General features: G+C 40.6%; 1 protein-coding gene across 3 annotated transcripts; it reads right to left on the minus strand.

Moving 5' to 3' along the window:
- Positions 1 to 165: 165 nt before the first annotated feature.
- Positions 166 to 19,583, minus strand: CDPF1 (cysteine rich DPF motif domain containing 1). Of its 3 annotated transcripts, XM_085233307.1 has the most exons (5): positions 19,436 to 19,583; positions 15,160 to 15,400; positions 9,973 to 10,092; positions 7,656 to 7,767; positions 4,640 to 6,941 (listed from the first exon to the last, which is right to left on the minus strand). In XM_085233307.1, the coding sequence occupies exons 3-5, from the start codon at positions 10,083 to 10,085 to the stop codon at positions 6,705 to 6,707; spliced, it is 462 nt and encodes a 153-aa protein (XP_085089433.1). In that variant the 5' UTR covers positions 10,086 to 10,092; positions 15,160 to 15,400; positions 19,436 to 19,583; the 3' UTR covers positions 4,640 to 6,704. The 3 variants fall into 3 exon arrangements, with proteins under 3 accessions (XP_085089442.1, XP_085089433.1, XP_085089425.1); XM_085233316.1 differs by lacking the exons at positions 4,640 to 6,941; positions 15,160 to 15,400 and adding an exon at positions 166 to 1,746; XM_085233299.1 differs by lacking the exon at positions 15,160 to 15,400.
- Between the last annotated feature and the right edge of the window lie 1,018 nt (positions 19,584 to 20,601).

Raw genomic sequence — 20,601 nt, forward strand, 5'->3', positions numbered from 1 at the left:
GTTAACATACAACCTGCTGCAAATATTGTGAAATAAAGAAAATAAAAACTTAGATAATGTTTTAGAAAGACATTTGCCTGTGTAAACATACCATAGGATCTTGTGTTAAGTAAGGAGGGGGGGAGGAGCTGTGTGTAACATGAAACTGAAATTGAATAACACTAATTTTAAGCAAGCTGTACATCACTTTATTTGAAAGACTAACTTCTTATTACTGCAGAAAGGAATCTGAAATGTTGAGTTTTAACAAGTATTTTTTTTAGGCAATTAAAGAGGTCTACGCATTTCATACTCAAGTGCAACTAAAGCTTGAAAAAGGTTGTAATATATCCATGATTGCTCATCTGGTAACTGCAAGAAATTCCAGTCTCCAACAGCAGAAACGAATACATGAGGTTCAGTAAAAAACACAGTGAAAGATTCCAGGACACTAGAAAGTCTTAAACAACATAAAATAACCCATTAAAATTATGTTGATTTCTTCTAACAGATACATGGCTAATTCTCCTAAAAGGATTGTGTAAGTATAAAACAAATGATAAGGCTGAAAGAGTAAAGAAAAGGAGAGATGTTAACCGAGGCATTGATACTGACTGGTTCAGACATTGCTTCTGAACCAGTGACCAAAAAAGCATGAATAAATAACATGAATGTGGTGATTATGGAGCACTCTGGACATATCCTCAAGATGTGTGACTGATTGATTATATTAGCATATAAATCTTCCTTACAATTAAGACAAAGTCAACACAGACATTCATGATGCCAATATACAGACTAAAGAAATTGCTTTTTCTCCTAGCAATTTTTTATATATATATTTTTTTACTAAAACTATGTTTCTCAAATCCTGATTGTTCAATTGCCCGCTTCAGAAAACAATTGACTTTAGTAGCTGAATTTCCCTATTTCCAGGAAATCCTATAAACTAGACAAAGTAACCTCTTCTATCACTGTGCAGAGACGGACTGGAAGACTGAGTGCAAAGTGACTGCAGATTTGTATCCTTTTTAAAATTATTATTTTAAAAAATGTAAATGTTGCCATTATAAAAGCATGTACTTTCTGTGATAGTGTTGATATTGGAATTTTGAATTTAGATATTTCTGTGGCTATCTATGATGTTTTGTCCTACCAGTTTTATTTTGGACTTCCTTCTTCACTGTAATCTTACCAAGCTAACAATGACAGGTTAACAATTACATTCTTGGATGTATTAAGTCAGATACATCTCTCAGATTTTTCATAACACTGTAGGATTATCAAGAACCATACAACACATTAAAATAGCAAATGGGAAATTTGGACATAGATCCTAAGCTTTAACACTGCTCAGTTTTTTACTACATGCATTTGATACGTCAACAAACAGGCCTTTTTGACATTCTTTCTGCTTTTCCAGCACCCTAAGGCCATTCTGCTGGTGCTGCAATTGCTGCGCAATGATGCTTGAAGCCAAGCCAGTGGGAAACGTGTAGCTGTTTTCTGTAGCAGTGAACTAATGAAGGTCACTACTTCAAAAGGAGCAACATGATAGTCTTAAAAAGGAGAGAGGAGGAAGCTCAGCCAAAGAACTGTCTCTCTTTCTTGGTCTTTCAGTATTTATGTTCTTGAATCCATTTTTTTCTTAGACTTTGACTGGGGTTTCCTTTTATCCATATCTTCTTGTATTTCCAAAGGAAAAGCCTGTAGGTTTTCATTCACACAGGGGAGGCAGAACCTTTTAGTGTAGAACAGACTACATTCCTGTAAAGAAAACAGTATTAGCTGGATACACAAAATGGAACTGCCTAAGTTCCAGTCTCATTAAACCACATTTATATGTAGAATCTTTATTCTGAATTAAATTATTCTTCTAGATTAAAATACTCCAGCAATTTTGCTTCTTCTATTCAATAATTCTAGCTTTTTATTTGAAAAATAAAAACTGGACTGTAACAAAAGCTAACCAAATAAACAATTATTTTTAAAAACTGACCTTCATCAGTTCAAAGCTATAGTAAACAGTTACCAATTTCCTTGCAATTGGCTTTTTCCTTCAAGAATCATTCATGGATCTCCTGGTGTGATCACTAAATTATAAACAAAGTGTAATGGCTAAGCCGAGCTGCTGTTGCTGATGGATTATTCCTGGAGAGCTAAACACGAATGAAGACATCAGACAGATCAGAACATCTTTCTGGGAGTAACAGATTCTGTGGGTTTCACCTAAACAGCAAAGTTCTCTGTCGCTAAATCTTCATTTGACTTCCCAAGATTTCTCCCTGCTGGGAAGATCTTTCAGCTTCCTGAACTGGCATTTGAGATTTGAAGTTTGAGAAAGCTCTTCTTGCAAATTTCCATGAAACAGCAAAAGGGCAAACGCAAGCACAAAGAATGTAGGTCAGAAACAGTAAGCTCTGAGACTTTAGCCGCATATTTTTCCACAACTACCTGAAAACTTAATTGTCTTTGTAATTTGCATGTTTGCATAGCCCTAGGAGAATACGTAAAGTATATTATATGAATATCATAGAGATGTCCAGTAATCAGAATAGCTAACTGAATTTAATTCAGCTGAGACAATTCAACTGAGATTTCATCCATTAACCAAGATTTTACCCATTAACCTTTCTTACCTTGAATAAATGTACTCGCTGACTAAAAACTAAAAACATGCATTGTACTAAAGGTTGAGTGGACATCCCTTGCCCAAGTTACTGAAGGCAAAGTATTAGAATCTGTTGTGCTCCAAGATGTTTTCCTGCCCTTGAAATGGAATGGCTGTGATCTGAAATAGTTCACATCTGATTTAGTTAAGGAGTGTTACAGACCCCATATTTATTTTCCATACAGTTAGCTCTAACCAGATGCTAGAATTATTGAATGGGAAGAAGCAAAATTGCTGGAATATTTTAATCTATTTGCAGTGCAGAGTTCAGACAACTGGAGGAGAAACTTATTGAAGTGTTACTCTTTTGCCCTGCAGTGAGACTGAAGTTCATGGTTCTCCAGGCGTGCTGATCACTAAATTCCAAACAGGATTTAATAAGTAAGCTAGAGTGGTGTTACTGATGGATTATTCTTGGGGATTTAAGCACGAATAAAGACATCAGTTCAGATGGATCAGGACATCTTTCTCGGTGCAGTAGATTTCAAGGGTTTTACCTAAATAGCAAAGTTTTCCTCTTGCTATGATGGTTTGTGGCTGGCCTTTCTCTAAGAACGTGGTTTGCATACTTATGCATTTCTGTTCTCACTTTTGTTTCCCTTGTCACTCACCATCTGCACTTCAACAGTAGGTACCACTCAATTATATCAAAATCACAGTCACCTTGCCTCCATGTGACAAATTCTCTTCATCTATTGTCCTTTTCTGCACCAGTTGTCAGGCTTTTGCACATTCAGAGTTGTGTGAGGCCCTGTTCTCTGAAAAGCCCTCTGAAAAGCCCCCTGCACAGTCTCCACAGCCTATTGTTTTTTGTCCTTTGATATCCTTAATACATTAAGCTGCCAGTTAAAAAGGAAGATTAGAGTTTAAGTTGGCCCTGCTATTGTTGCTTGTATTACAATATAGCACACAGCTCCCCAGGCCCTCAGGTTAACTTCATGGCTCCATGAACAAGAAGATGGCCACTGCACCTGAGGATACTGCTCAGCAGTGGCAAAGGCAGGAGAGACTTTTGCCCCACTCTAAAGATGGGAAACTCAGATGTTAAGACCAAGCTCCCTACAGACACACAGGTGCTTAATTTGCATTCTTTTAGCTGAAATGAGTTGCCAGCTTCTGCTGATTTCCACTTACCGAGCTTACAGAAAGTCATGCCTATGAGCCACACACATCCGGATTCTCGGTACACACACCATTACAGAATCATAGAATCACAGAATGGCCAGGTTGGAAGGGACCTCAAGGATCATGAATCTCCAACACCCTTGCCACCTTCAGGGCCACCAACCTCCACATTTAATACTAGACCAGGTTGCCCAAGGCCCCATTCAATCTGGCCTTGAACACCTCTAGGGATGGAGTCCTCAGTCTCCTCTCTCAGTCATGGGATAATGTAGCCTATTTACTATTAATTACATTTATTACGTATATCCAAGCCCTTCTTTGACCACTGTCCTGACAGGGCTCCATCCTTAACTGAACAATTCTTTAACTCTGAGCTGTCAAAGCTAACTGACAGAGTTTATTTCTCTTCTCATACGGATCATGTCAAAAAGTAATATAGACAGCGGCATTATTTTTAGCACACTTATGAAGGAAACCCTATGTAAAGGAAAGATTCTGCCTAACCTTCTTCAGGACTGACCTTGCATGACTGAAAGTTGAGTGGAAAGCAGTTGTAGTGTTATGTTTATCACTTAATACCTACAATCACGTCCAAGGTCACTGTCTACTCAGCTTCTGCTACAGTGAGCAATAACAGAAGAAAATTGCCCTCTTTCTTCATTTCTTCTTTAAGAAGCGACTTAAAGTGTTTAAAACCTATTTTTAGTAAGTGTTGCAATAAAAGGAAATACCTGCTTTAAATGACTAACATGATCACATTACATCATTTCCTCTTCCCTTTAATGAAAGAGAAACAGGAAAAAGGCACTCAGTCTTTCTAAAGACTTTAAAAAAATATTTTTATTATCCTACTTTTTACAGTGGTTTTTGGGTTTTTTTTTTGGCACGTTTTAAAACAATCATTAGAATTACTTCCATTTGTACCAAACGTACTTATCAATAATGTGCTAAAGATTGGTTCAGTAGTGTGAGTACAATGTAAGTTGACTGTAAAATAACTTAGTGAGACTTCAGAGACTATCTGAAGACGTGAGTTTATGAACATATAGAACATAAATCTTGACTTTCCCTGGAACAGCAGTTATAAAGACCCTTCTGCTAGCGTGGGGTGTCTCAAAAAAAGCCTAAAATCTCATTCTAAGATACAAAAGCTAGCAAATTAAATCCAATCCCTTTGCTCAACCTAAGATCAGACAAGTCTTATTTTTACTACATGTTAGTCTAGTACTATATTTTGAGTTAACATAGAAATGTTAGCAACCTGTCACTGACAGCTTTCCATCATATTGCTCCAGCCTCTTTGCAAATGAGGACCAAGAAAATATGATTTTCTTACTTTCAATTCCTATGTTATAACACTGTGGAAACAGCATAAGGCTCAGTTGATGTACTTGGGTCAAGCAATAGCAGCAACCAGAAACAACCCACAGAGATATTATTATAACTTTGTCTCTCTCTGTTGCCTTGGATAAATTTTTACCTCTCTACACTCTAATCTTCCCTACATGAAAGAGGAATAGTATGTATTTACCTACTTTGGTGTGGGTGTTTAAAGCATTAATTATCATTTCTGCAGATCTTTTTCAATGTTACCTAAGTAGCATTGCTAAGTAGATTTGGAAATCATAGCTGATGCACGATTCACTATCTGGCCTGGCCAGTTCGGTAAGGAATTTATTTTCAATAATTTATGATTACGATTTTGCAATTTTGCTTTGAGTGATACCATTAGGAGAATCCTGAAGACTCAGATAACAAAAAGTAAATGCCTGATATATTTACACAACAGCTAAAATAGGCAGGAATAAAAGAAGGAAGACTGCATGGTGGGACACTGAGAGGCTGAACCTCAATATTTCTGATAGATTTGATTGCCAGATTTGAAAGTATCTGTTGAATCCTTCATAAATTCAACACACTTAAATTGTGAATGCAAATAGCAAAAAGAGCTCAGGTTTGCCCAAAGTGTACCTGAGTTACTAATCCTGTGCCATTACATAGGAGGGGTAAACCTGACTTGTTATGGCAAGAATCAAGCTCATTACCCCTAACTATGTGATCTGCACTTGCCCATATGCTTGCTATCACTTTGGCTGTTTGTGTGTGAGTGAGGCAACCACCGGCCCAGACAGGGACATTCACTGTCACAAGGAAGACCTTGCTCACATGTCAGCTTTACCTCCACACTGTGTACATGCACACAACTGCCTTAAGCTACTTGGCTCTAGAAACTTGAGTTCAGCACTCGGGCTTCATCTGATTCCCATAGGAATCGTCAGGTAGTTCTAAAAAGAAAAAGAAATCTCAGTTCCAAATGCTAATCTGATCTTTTTATGATTTTCTTTCACTGACGTAACAGAAGAGACTTCAGAAATGGTAAACAAACTTAATCAGGAGAAAAGTGCTAATTTTGCACTCCTCTTAGAGCAGTGTCATGCTCAGTAATAATTCCCTGCAAATCAGAATAACACTTAAACTTGTCCAAGAGTCTCAATTTTCTTTCAGCTGTGTTTCTCCCTCTGAATTTGGTGAGCATAACTTTATTTTTAATCTCAGGAGAATTTCCTCAGTTCCAACACAGAAATTGTCCGGCATTGGCATATGAACTGTCTCAGCTGCTCACATTATCTCACTTCCTGCTCTGAGGATGCCAGCAGCATTACTTTGTCCTACCAGAAATATACCTGGCTACCAAACAACATGAGAAAAAAAATCCCACACCTTTACGAAGTGTCTTTCTTTTTTTTTTTTTTTTTTTTTTCTTCATTTGGCTGGCTGATTGTTTTTAAACTCATACTACTCATACTACTAGCTACTTTTGGCAAGAATCATGTCTCTGAAGCTAGTCCCTAGAAAGAGCAAACAAAGAAAGGGCTGAAAAGGTTGAATTTGAAAACTGCTAAAGCTGACACTTAAGATTAAGGCGTGCTCAGATACATGCTGTTAGCTGCGCTCCAGATTTAACCACATTGATTGGAGATAAGGAATGACCACTTTGGAAAAAAGGCCAGGATTTGGCCGCTCTTAGGGCAGTGGCGTCTGGTTGAGCAAATACATGCTGTAGTCCATTTAAATGATCAGGTGACATTTCCTCCTGGGTTGACTCATCCATGCATCTTGACCACTGCATGAGTTCCAAATCTCTTTCAGCCACAAAACTGGCACGCTGAGGGAAAGGAGTAGAACCTGAATTTTCTCATTCATTGTACTGCCTTAAAGAAGCACAGTACAGCCTCCAGACAGTGATAACTGTATAATAACTGTCTTCATTTTTGCTTTGAACTCACAGCAAACAAAAGGACCAGCCCAGCACCCAGGAGAAGTTGTTAAGACAACTGTAATTTTATACCACCTTTCTGGACTGCGCTCAGATTTCATAGCTTAAAGTTGGTGCTGGCTGCTATTCAAATTCATTCGTCTTTAGAGAGCTATCACAGCATTGCTCAACGCTCCTCTCTGTTTAATTTCTACATGAGCGCTTGCAAATACAATGGTGAGCTTGCGTTGCAGATGCAAACCCATGGTTGTTTGTATCCTCTTTATGCAAAAAACCTACCATTGTTATAACACAATATACTGTAAGTAGGAACCTAAAGATCTTGAAGTAGTATGTGAACTCCCCTGCATTTGCATGTGCTGAGAAATTAGAAAAGAGTTTGCACCGTGTTTGTGAGATTGTGTGCTCCTCAGTAAATAGCACACAAAGTTGCTGATTGTTTCCATTTATTAACTTTATCCATTTATTAACTTTATCACAGGGAAATCAACAAGAACATGCAATTAACCAGCCTTAAAAATAAGATGTTTGGGTTTTTGATGTGTGGTCTTGGACTGGAACAAAAATAAATGACTAAAGAAGTTTGTTTTGTTTGTTACTTACTGCACCAACACACACACTTCTTCTACACAAACTGCACAGAGACCCAAGGATGAGGAATTTTTCCTTGTCAGGGGTGAAAGGGTCCTTCATGACATAACTGTCTTCCAAAATCCTATAAGAGAATAATTTCAGACTTTTAAAGGTAAATCTCACAGTATGGGAAGAGTTCAAACAGGGAAATCACGGAGGCTGAAAGGGTGGTAGCCTTCCCTCCCGGTGTTGCTTGAGGCAATGTAGCAGCTATGCAGCTCCCTTCTTCTTCAAAACCAGCATTGTGACTGTTTTCTGCCAACAATACTCCACTATCTAGCTTTCAAGATTAGGCCAATTGGTGATAATCTCAACATTGTCTGATTAAGCATTTTTTCAGTGCTTTGCTTTCAAGTATTTCTTATGGTCTGCTTTCATGACAGGCACTCCTTCACACAGCCAGTTTTAGTACTTTCTCAAGTTATTACCTCAACTGCACAACTTTAAGTAAGGTTTCTTTTCCAAAGCTGCGTACACCAAATATAAAATAAAAAAGGCCTGCTCTTAATTATGTCCATGCTGTAAAGCTATGGTTCTCATCACTTGCGAACAGGAGCTGATAGCACAAAGCATTACAGTGATCCAATATATTCTTCCTTTGTGTCAAAGACTGTACTGCTTGCTTCACAGTAACATTTATTAATAATTTGCATTTATTAATAAATTGGCAACTTGCTAGGGAAAGATAAAGCCTTATTCTTCCTGGGAGCTCTACACAAAACAGTGCAGAAGTCAGTTTGATGTCTGTCTGCACAGGGCACCCTGCAAGGCTGGCTTATTTCTCATATAAATCAATCTTGAATTCTGTAGTAACATGGAGTATAATACATACTTAAAAGATACTGTTAACTCATACTATCATCTTTTAACTGCCTGCATACAGACACATGTACGTACATGAGCATCTGTAGGTGCATTCCTTTTTCCCCCCTTGCTCATACAAAAAGTGGGATGGCTTAAGCCTTTCACCCTTTCATTGTTAGCAAGAAGCAGGCATCTTTACATGGCAGATCAACTCCTTAACAAGTCTTCTAGTGTATAAACACTGGATTATCTTTGCAAAGCTTCCTTTGCAAGATTTTCAGGCTTGATATAGTCATCATCAGCATAGATTCCAGGCCATTGTACAAGCCTTCATGTTTGGCATATGGTTTCTGTAGCACTGCATTTAGAACTAGCGAGTAGACAAGAAAATAAATCAATAAAAACAGTACGTAAAGCTACTTTTTATGCACATACAGAAGTGTTATGCTACATCATTATTATTTTGCTGTTTGAATTTCAACAATTCAATTACAGTCTAGATGTTAAAGCCAAGCTTGGATAACCTAGCATTAAGATTTACACTCAGCTTTAATCCAGACTCTACAAAAGCATGTGATCAAAGGAGGTCCATTCCTCTTCTGAGTGGACAAAGGAAAAATTAATAGCACTGTGGGATTTGGAATGATAAAAATACAGCTATCCAAGGATAACAAATCTAATCTCAGCTGAAGTAGGAGGCAATCAACAGCTGCTTCAACTTTATAGGAAACAGAGCCGTCTTAGAAGGGTAAAACACAGAGTACACACCTGATTTCCAGTTCACTGCTGAATATGTTTGTCTGATGGATTTGTTGACCAGGATGGCCTCAAAAGAACTGCTCACACATTTAAAGCTAAGTACTTTGCTTTGTGGTAAATACGATGTCTGCAGACAAAGCACTGACTTCATTGTTTCTGGTCAAACTATCCCTGATTGGCAGATAGAAAAGGCTTAAGTCTTCTAAAAAGTAAATATGTACTAAATTGCCACACGCTTTAATGCCCAAGAACTGTCTAGTACAAGAAAAGCACTGCTGTTCAAAACTCCACATGTCAAACAGTTCATGAAAAGTGTATTTACCATACATATGAGATTCATGCTGTGTTTACATGTTGCCCAGCTGACACAGCTGTGACGTACAGGCTATTCCCAGAAAGGCTGTGCTGACAGTCAATAATATTCTAGTAAGAAAATTATGCTATAGGTAAATTGTAGGCCACTAAATTAGGAAATACGCAAAATACAAGTCTGTCCACAGTACTGAAGCAGGATAGGAAAGCTGATTCTTGTTTTCGCTATCAACACTGACACTTAAAAAAATTTCTTTCCTATAGAAAAAGAAAATGACTAAGTACCAAACCTAAGATTCAGGGTCAGTATGGCATATTACTGGGTTAAATCAGCACACGTTATTCTGCAGCACAAGGTTTCCAATGCCTAGAGCATAAATGAAGTCTGTAAAACATGAAAAACTATACTTACACAACAGAGTGTGTGTTTGGTGGTTTCTGCCCGTAGTATGTGTATGGAGCTGTTAAGCCACACAGCTGACACTTGAACTCTCCTGTAGGCGCAGGTTCTTTGGGAGAATCCATCTTTAAGCTATTAACAAAAAGAGCAAAAATATTTTAGCTCCAAAATGCAGTTATGGGAGCATGCCTGCGAGAAGATTAAAACATGAAACATTCAGCATTGCAAACTAAATTCCAATGGAAAATTGGCTACTGCAAATCTTAACTAGTAAACATTTTCTCCCAAACCAAGTTATTTTCCCATGTCCCAGTTAAGTTTCCAAATTTCTTAGATAGGAGTCTAAAAAGAAAAATTTGCCTATTAATTTAGAACCTGATCCATGAAAGAGTTTAGGTAGCAAGGTACACGACTGTGACCTGGAAAATCTGAGTCCTATGCTCCCTTAGTGCCTCTCAGGCCACGATCTTCCATCGGCTGTGCAGAATCCCAGTCCAGTTCTGCAATGCTCATCTCATCCCACCAGCTACAAATGGAGCCTGTGAAAAGGAAAGGCTTGGGGCCCTACTGATGAGGCAGGTATGAGAAACGTGGGTGCTGCAAAGATTTACTTTTTCCTTGCATCTGGTTCACCTCCTCATAGTTTTGGGAGCTTAACACTGACTCCCTGTTCTTATCTGGCTCCTAATGGAAACAAGGCTAATGTAATCATTCCTTGTGTAGAGAGAGTGTTGGCCCATTCAAACCACAGCACAGAGGAGCAGTTCCCCTCAAAAATGTTTATGTTCTATACCTTTTAAGAAAACTGGCAGAAAACGGAAGGGAGACTGTTTTATCTTTACTCAGAATACCTGTGTATTTCTAATAATGAGAACCTGCACATAGGAAAGCTATTGTCCATCTTTCTGAAAGGCTTCAGTCACACATTACAAAAATATAGCTATCAACTCCAAGACAGAAAATAAAATGTAGTATGCTCTCTCAGCTCCAGTGCTTACAATAGAATTTGTTTAAACTTTTGGCCATGGATTTCCATCTGGGAGCTTATTCTACACTGATACCACTTTCTTTGAGAGGCACAAGCTGCAGTTTTCAAAAAGCACGGTGCAGCAAGTATTCTTTCAGGACTGATTTTTATGTGTAGGCATGATCAGAACAAACACAGCTAACAACATGCGTGCCCAAAACTTGCCCCAGTCTATGAATGTAATGTAATCACTTGTTTACAGAGTTCAGGAATCCTTGCTCACCTGCACCATTTTCCTGAATGGACACTCACTCTGCAGCTGGCAAGACAACTTGAACTTTTAACTAAAGTCTTCCCACATTGCACGGCATGCAGTTTTCAGCTGTAAACCTATCAGCTTTTTTTAAGTGAACCAGAGCTGGCATCAAGTAGTTCAGAAGATAGAACTCAGATTTGGACAGTAGCTCAGCTGTCATCCAGCTCCCTTCTGCCAAAGGACAGCAGATCATCCCCTACTCTCTTAGCTTACCATCTGCACCCTTCCTCTGCAGAGCTGATTCAATTCACTAAGGCCATGTCTCCGTTTCAGCTGAGGATGGGGGTATGCTTTGGAAACTAATTGTATAATTGTCCCCGCTTACCACACTGCTCGGCATCATGGAGCAGTCTGAAAGCCCACAAACCAGAGTTTCAGATAAAACTCAACTGAAAGATGTTCCAAAAGCATATTAAGTATCTTAATACACTCCAACCTGAATGTCCAACTAAAGGGCATTCAGTCTACAGGATAGGACTACACAGAGTCAGAAACACCCTGATGGATACAGAGTGGGTATCCAGTACCTGGCATCAAATACATGGGTTCATGGCTTTGCTCTTATTGCATCACACTATTTACTACTAGCTACCAGTGTAGTCAAAAGTAAAAGAACTACTTTTACTTTTTTTTTTCCTATTGCTTTTGTGAGCTAAATTGGCTTGCAGAGGAATCCAACTACTGCTAACAGCAATAGATGGTAAGAAGCAAAACCATAGAGCCAGAAAGGGAGGGCTGAGAAGAGGGACATGTATTTTCCCTTTTCAGTGACAGTAAGCTGCTATTTCTGCTCACCCAGTGTGGTGAAACTGAATCCTTAGAGACACATGCCGCTAAGGGGAATTGAGGGCAAGGTGAAGCAGGGCTGTGACTACTTGACATCTAATATTCCAGAAGAACAGGGAGCCCCAAGATCCTCAGATGTTACGAGGCCTCATTAACAGACAATCAGTCCATAAATTCATGCTCTGTTAAACTGTGAAATTTAACTTTGGGAATAATCACCCTTATCATTTAATTCCTTCAACCACCACCAATTCCTGGCCATTACTGGCCACTGCCATTCCTGGCATTTCAGTGGTATGAGTTCTTCAAATGTAACACAAATGGGTCTGGGTACTGATATAATAAATAAATTCAACTCTTAAATACCTTAGGCAACTATATTTTCTGGAAAGTGATGTAAACCTTGGATATTATGTATTTTACTTTGCCCACAGGGATGTGGAGGAAATTTAATTAACTGAAGTGCTTTCAGATTTTCCAGTTAGATATAAAGCACGTATGTGCTATATATTTCTCCCTGAATATTAAACTTAGGGATCTTCAAACTATATACAAACTCAAATAAGAAGTCTGCTTTTTGAATCACGCATTTTAGGTTTAACATATAAGACCCCCAAACATACTGAAAGTTACCTTTCTGTCAGCAGTCAGTAGCAATACCAGGACACTCACCTGTCTGAATGAAATTCAGTCTAGGAAACTGTATGTAATTTTCAGTCATCATTATTTTTTTCAAACAGGGGAAATAATTAACCCCATAGGGTATGGAAAGTCACTTGAATTAAAATAGACAACATAATCACAGTGATCCTTTCATTAAAATAAAGCAAAACACAAATTAAGTAATAATAATAATAAAAAAAAACAACGTAAAAGAAAGATATTTATGGCAGTGAAGATCACAGACTTTGGAATGAATGTGTCCTTATTCCAAGCTAGACGAACAGCCCAAGCTTCAGAGATGAAGCGTGTTAGATACAGGGACACCAGCTCACTTATAAACCTCTGGCACGTAGAACAGAATCTGTTCACTGACTACCACTGGGAAGGAATGATATCTACGTACAAACAGATTTTTGGCTATGCCAGTTGAAAAGCACATGATCCTGCCTGCAAGGCACAGGTGAACTCACAATGCTTTCCATTTTAATCCAGGCTTATACGTCACTAGTATCAGCTGTACGAAGTTTTACTTCATTGGAAATAGCATTTGTTCCAAGAGCTTGTCTGCACAGTAGCAGTTAGGAAAGTGAAGGTTACTAACTGACAGTGCAAAGTTCACACACATACAGATTTCAGGACCAATGCTCCCATTCCTAAGTAAAGTCTGTTACATAACAAAGCAAGGTTGTCATACCTCTGCAAAAAAAATTTAATGACAGGTGTAATAAACTTTTAGTTTATGCACGTGCTTCACACCTTCAGTCTAAACCACCAAACACATGCATCCTACTCTCACACAAAGCATCTAGTACTTCCAAAAAGCTCATCTGCAATTAAAGAACCTTATTTTCATCTCAGATAACAAAGGCACAGAAGCATTTCTGGGATAGATAGACAACCACAGACTCCAAGCTCATTGCTTTGGTCTCACACACAATCTTAGCAAGATGCCCAATATGAAAACTACGACAAAGTATCTGCCTCTCCTCCAAGCAGATGTGCAAAGTAAGAGTGAGGATTAGTTCCTCTCCAGCATACCAACTACGGGATGAAGGATCTCTTGAGGAAGTAAAAGCCATAGAGATTAATCCTTTTATCACCATGACAGGCAAATCTGTGACCCAGAGTGACTCAAATCATCAGCTGTACTAACATTGGGCATTTCTCTTTTCTCTGGCACCTTTCTCTTTCTCTTTTAAGCACCATATCCCAGTAACATGCCAAATGTTCTGGGTGGGATGTAATGAAGAAATCTTTAAGAACAGCTTGTTTAGAATTGAATTCTGCATTTGTCCTCTTGGCTGTAAGCCCCAAGGCACTTTAACACATACTTACTTTAAGCACATGCATAGTTCTTCTGAAAAGAACAGTTCTGCTACCAACACATTTGATTATGAAGCAAAACACTGAACAAGCATGCTCAGCAGAAACCTGCCAAGTCAAGCCCAGAACGCTGCAGGACAGATGTGAGGTTGGCCCACGTGTCATGGTGAAAGGCAAAGCACAGATTTGAATGTCATGCTGAAGAAATAACTGCAGTAAAAGAAAGGAGCAAGTTAGCACTGCTCTAAAAGTGTTTCTCCATGCTGTGACTGATACATGATACAGACGGAGGAAATGGCTTTCAGTGCAGTTCTCTGGGGACTCCTAAAAACTTCAGGGTAGTTCTGCTTGGAGCACACTGCTAACAGGTCTGGAAGGCATGCCAGAAATAATAAATCACCACTAAACTGTCAGGGTCAGCGGCAAAGCAGTGACACAGATAAGTAATCTGATTTTCTCTGCTTGGAACCTTGTTAGTACAAGTCTTTACAACGTATAGTTTAAAGCCCCTCTTGATATTACACAAGACCCATGTATTTCTAAATCACCCATAAACTAAAGAAACTATACAAGAAACAACCTGCTTACAAATAGACAGACTTTGATTTGAAAGAGCGTCAGATAAAATCAACACTGACACACCTTTAATCCTCTCCAATTAAACCCGTTTCTTTCTCCTGCCAAGATTTTCCTGCTGTAGCCAGTGATCATGATGATGACCTATTAAAATATTCACAGCTTGATTCTCTATGAAAAGAAGTGCTCTCTATTGGAAGGCTAGGAGCCACTGAATACATAGCTTAGTAAACAGCAAGTTATTCTGCAGCATTTGGAGTGGAATAAGTTTAAACACACTTCAACATTAGGAATGTACTCACCTCTTTTAGAAAAAGAATCTACTGCCTCACTGCTCAGCTAGTAAATAAAATAGCAGAACCTTCTTCCTGCTCATTAATCCCCAGGTGAACAGCTCTCTCTCCCTCCAGTTTCCTTATGCTACTGCCCTGAAGGCACATTTAGGTCGCTTACTGGCCTGCCTCCCTGCTCTTTCTTTGAGCTGACTTACCTTGGATTCACCGCAAAGAATTAGTCTAGAAATGCAGTTTAGCCAAGTGTGGCCATTCGGAACTTTTATCTTTATTACCTCTCACAAAGATCACTTGACTGAATTAAACTTGACTTGTTGCAGCAACTTCTCTCTTCAGCTGGGTGCTGGTATTGCTCTCTCTGCTCAGAAGGAACTGAGATCACAGCAGGACACAGGCTTCCCCCAAGGTACAGGTCACATAGTAGGCCTCAAGTGCTGCTTTTTAATGACAACTAGTGGGAGTCCCCATGGCAGCAGGACAAACAGCCCTGCCAGTGGTTATCCCATGGGGCCAGCCCTAGAGGCGGACACAGAAGAGAAAGTGAGCGTGTTTTCTGAGCACCTGGAGGGAAATGTTTAAATAGAGTGTGCCAGACAAAATACTGCAGCAGAGTAACATAGATTTCTTAAAAATCAAAAACTTTCCTAATGCAAAAAGGTTTTAGGAACATGAGTCTCAAAAGGACACTTGTTAATACGGCATTTAACAACGCTGTGAAACAAACAAACAAAAAACCAACACCCTAGCCCAACCACTCCTTACTTGAATATGGCAGCCAGCCAGCTCTGAATTAGACAGCACTTAGTAAAGAATTTCAAATTAGGTGAGAATTTAACAGCTTCACGCAAGAATGCTGCAACTAGGCGCTGATTAACAGGCACATACTACTGCCCCCCGGTGGAAACGTCGGAGCAGCACAGCTCTGGCTGTAGTGTTTATTCCCAGCTGCTGAGAATTCCTGGTTCAGTAATTCAGCTGTTAGGAGGGCCTCGGTTGTAAAAGACCAGCTACGTGGATAGTGCAAGAGTGAATCAATGCATACCACAAAAGCAAATTGCCCAAGTATGCACGATAGGCCATTAGGGTCTATGTCTGAGGCTGTTTCCATGTCTGCCTGCAGAAGCACAGTGAATGTTGGATCCCTGTCATGCAACTGAACAACGCTGACACAGGGAGCAGCAGTATCACTGGATCTTTTCCACTAACCCCAAAATTAATCTATCATCTTTTCTGCTTTTTGGTGTTTTTTTCCCCCCCCCCCATCTCCCTCATTACTCTTCCTTCTTCTGCTCTTCCAACAGGCTTTTCTAGGTAGAGCACAATGTTTATCACATCGTTGATTATCATCCATCCTAGTGATTCTATAGGAAAAACGGCCCGTAAGTTGAAAGAAGGCAAATTTGTTGCTCTTCTCGCAGCAGTTACAGGGACTTGGGGGGAGAGTAGTTAACATAGGAGACCAACCAAATGAACACACCGAATGGAACATCAGTTCTGGATTACAGCTATTCCTTGCCAAAAAAAAAGGCAAAAAAGATCTGAGGTTTAATTTCAGTAGATCTCCCTTCTGGTATAGATGCAATAAAGCATGCTACAGCTATATTTTACCCTGTCCTGAACTGACTTTCTCTTCCCTCCAAACTACTGCTCCCTGTTACAGCTTTGTTAGATTTATAACCATGGTGAAGATAGTAAGGCTCTATTAATATGTAAGCTATTATGCTTCCCTTTGGTTGTCCTTTAAGAAAAGTTATGGAGGACCACATGTACCAGTCAAAGTATCGGCACGGTTAAGTACAACCTAAACTTAGCATGACACTTTCAACAGCATAAAACTAGGAACACCAAGATTTCGTGGAAATACGGGAGGAGGGGAACAGTATATCAGAATAAGACACTGCAACTTGACATAATCCTGAAAGAAATAAATATAGCTTCAGTGATTTATCTCTCTAGAGTAAGAAAGTTGGTACTGATAGAAACACCCTCTGCTATGTGGGTTACATGTTACAGTGTCCTTGCTGTGAGAGGTAGTGCTTGTTTTTCCCTGAGATCAGCAAAATGTTAAGCATTAAGCAACTTGGGGAAGAGAATTCTTTCCAATAATGTGACTGATGCTCCCAGTTTGTTAGGGCTGAGCTCAAGGTAAGGACTGCATAATCCAGTTAATGGAATTAAGCAACACCTTACAAAACAAAACACAAAACTGATGAGTGTGGTGGTATAAGGTACATATTGCCAGCTTTAAAAATCCCAAGAATAAAGAACAAAGTGCTGTACCTACTATATGCATAACATTCTAATGTATATAGCCCCACAGACCTTCTTGCAGGCACGACCATTTCTCCTGAAAGTTGTATTGCTCAGAGTTCACTGACCAGGCTGTTGTGATCAGTGAGCATGAGCCACTAATGCGAGAGATATCCCTAGCATCTTTTATAAAGGATAGAAGCCCACTCTCACTTACAGAGTTTCCTCTTCCAGAGCAGTTGCTGAGAGCTCGCAAATTCTGGGGGAGAATGGGTTGCTGTATTTTTTTTTTTTATGCTTTTTTTTCCATTTCATTTACAGCCTACAGAGTAAATCAATTCCTAAAACACAGACTAGTAGCTACAAGTCCTCCTCACTTATGCATACTGTAAATTCCCATTTTCTGTATATGTAGCACCATAATGTAAACTGCCCAGGCACTACAACTGTAGATGTGTACAGGTTAATCTGTTTACTCTCTGAAAAATTTTGCTTCCCAAATATTACCTGAATTACTCTGCATAAAAAAAAAAACAAAAAAAACACACACACAAGAAATAAGGCTGAACTTATTTCCTTCAATACCTAATATTCTTACCAAGTAGCTATCACAGCCCACTTACAAGAACTGCTTCCATAGTTTTCCATAGGACAGAGAAATACTACTTGTTCTTAAACAATGGGAGACATCTGTTAATACAAATACCCAAGGTAGGGGTTTCTGCCCCATGTTCTGTATTCTGCAGAGTTTGCCCTCAACAGCATGTGTGCATATGCACTTCCCTCCCAGAAGATTTTCTGGACAAACCTACTCATCCACTCATCACAGGTAAAAATGAGAAAGAGACAGATTTTTCCACATGTAACGAAGGTTTTTCACCCTTCAGATCCCTATCTGTTCAGCAAGAGTAACTGGGGCTGACTAAGATCACACTGAGGTCGAGGATGAGAACACGGGCTGCAAGATGGAGCTAACCAAGAAGTAGAGTTGATGGGGTATATTTGGAAATTCAATACGCCCTTTGTTTGTGTTTTAACAGTTTGTATAAGTACTGGATAAAGCTACTGATGGCACTTCAACATGCTGTGACATTTATGTTACAAATTTAAATGCATATGTCCTTTTCAGACATATATATACACATGACAGCATGGTTAATAAAAAAAATTCCTTAGTGGTAGGAAAATAATGCCAAAACAAATGAGCAGGTGGAAGAAGATGACTTAGTGCAAAATTATTATGGTACGTAGTTAGAGACTTTTTGGAGACAGTGGGGTTCATGTGTCACCTGGCCAGTAAAAGGAAAAAAAAGAGAAAAAAAAAAGGTAAAAAGGGTTCTCTTCACCAGGCACTGAGAACAGGAACACTACAGAACACTCAACGGCCCTCTCTATATATCATGGCCTAAAGTGAAAATAAGTCATAATAAATTCAAAAATAATAATAATAATAATAAATCCCCAGCCACCGAAAGGTTTGCAATCTTTATGGCATTTTTGGTTCAGTGACTTTTTTTGGCAGTAAAAGCTCTGTGTCAGCAAAAAAGAGCACTGCAAAGGTAATGCACAAGCTAGAAAGTTTAGCGGCTCAACAAGCCCAGGGAGAAAACTCCCACATCAAGTTGGGTTGATAACTGCATGATCTGCACGCTAGAACTGACAAGGACTCGTCCCTTGTTCCTGATTATACAAGTATGCCATATTTGTAAAGATGTACATCCTTTCTCTACTTGTAGCAGTGTACAAAGTAATGCTCCTGTTGTATTTGTCTAGCAAAGTTCTCTAGGACAGAATCTTGGAGCACAAAGGACATACATTTTCTCTACATAAAATATACCATTTCAATGGTAAGGGTACAGTTAATGTAGCACCCTCACACAGAATTAGTTTGTCAAAAGGGGTTCGTATCAGTACGACTTGTATTCCACATCAATTAAGAGAAAGAAATCAACATGAGCTGTCTTTGCACTGGTTCACTTCTACTGGTCCTTCCAAGTTGGTATATTGGTAAAATTAGAGCAGGGGGAAAGTCCTGGTGGAAGGAACTCCACAACGCACAGACCTGCCTGGGGTAACGATTACCAGGACACAAACCTAAGTCTTAGGTTCACAGACGCACAGAGGTGGGTGACAGCTGAAGGCATTATTCTGTCTGTTACACCAAAGATACAACAGTTCTGACGGCATTCTGCAGTGCAGCCAGAGACGACACTCCTACCTGCTCAAGTGCCTCGGAGCCGACCAAACTCTCTCCGGCAGCAGAGGCCGTTTCTTACATTACTGAGCCACGGGGATACTTACTGGGTGCTCTCAGAGCGAATTCGGAAGGAAACTGTGCAACTGTCTCTCAAATCTCTTGCAAACTTCCAGCTTCCTCCTCATTTTTACAGAGGAGCCGGGTGCCCGATTGTCTCCGCAGCTCTGCGGCTCTCTCAGTGCAAAGCCGCGATGCCAAAGCACAGCCGGTTGGGTGCAGCCTTATACTGGAAACGCCCAGGTTTCAGAGGACACAAAGGTTTCCTCCAGGCTCCTTCCAGCTCCTCTTCCGCGCACCTCCACGAGCATCGCCGCACGCTGCCCTCGGGCCGCCTTTCACTTCTCCGGGAATCCTTTTCAGGGCCGCGTCCCGCAGCTGCAGCCTCAAGCGAGGAGAAGCAACCCGCGGCCGCTACGTTATCGCAAACAGGGAGAGCGTTCGCACGCAGATCCCCCGCAGAACAGGAGGGAGCTGTGACCGCAGCCCCGTGCCGCGCAGCAGGCCGCTCTCCGGCTCGGCCCCTCCGCACCCCTCTCGCTGGCGGCCGGGCACCGCGGCGGCACGCCGCCCCGCTGCGAGCGCCCCTCTCTCCCACCTGCCGCGGGGCTCCGTCCTGCCGCTGCCGCCCGCGCTCCGCCGCGGCGCCCCGAGGCCCGCTCCTCGGGACGGGATCCCAAGGTCCTCCCCGATCGCGGCCCGCAGATCCCGGCCGCCAGGGAGAAAAGCGGCAGCGTTTTTCAGAGCCCGGGCACGCAGCCGGCACCCACGCCGCCTTGTGACTACTAAAAACTGGGAGCCAACGCTGTGCTGCGGAACTCGGCTTCGCGCCGCTTCCGTCTCGACTGCGACGCGTCACACCGCGGGGACGCGCCCCGTGCTCCTTAAAGGGGCAGCGCCGTGTTAACCGAAGGCCTGCAAACCAGTACTGGTGACAGTAATAAATCTAACAAACAATACACTGTAGGTTATTCTGGTGTATAAGCATTATTTCCTTTCGCAGTGGGAGGCTCATTCAAGTCATGCCCCCAAAAAGGGCTCCTTATCCCCCTTCTGCTTATCTCTACAATCACAAGTACTGTGGCACAGTGACACCCACCACTCGCCCCCCTAGATAATTCCCAGTACTCAGAGTCTTATCACCAAAAAAGGTCTCACAAAGGGAGCGTTGAGCCAGGGAGAATAAACAGAGGGATTCAGAAAATCGTCTTTC

This window comes from Meleagris gallopavo, chromosome 1 (genome assembly GCF_905368555.1).
Source record: "Meleagris gallopavo chromosome 1, MGAL_WU_HG_1.1, whole genome shotgun sequence".
NCBI lineage: Eukaryota > Metazoa > Chordata > Aves > Galliformes > Phasianidae > Meleagris > Meleagris gallopavo.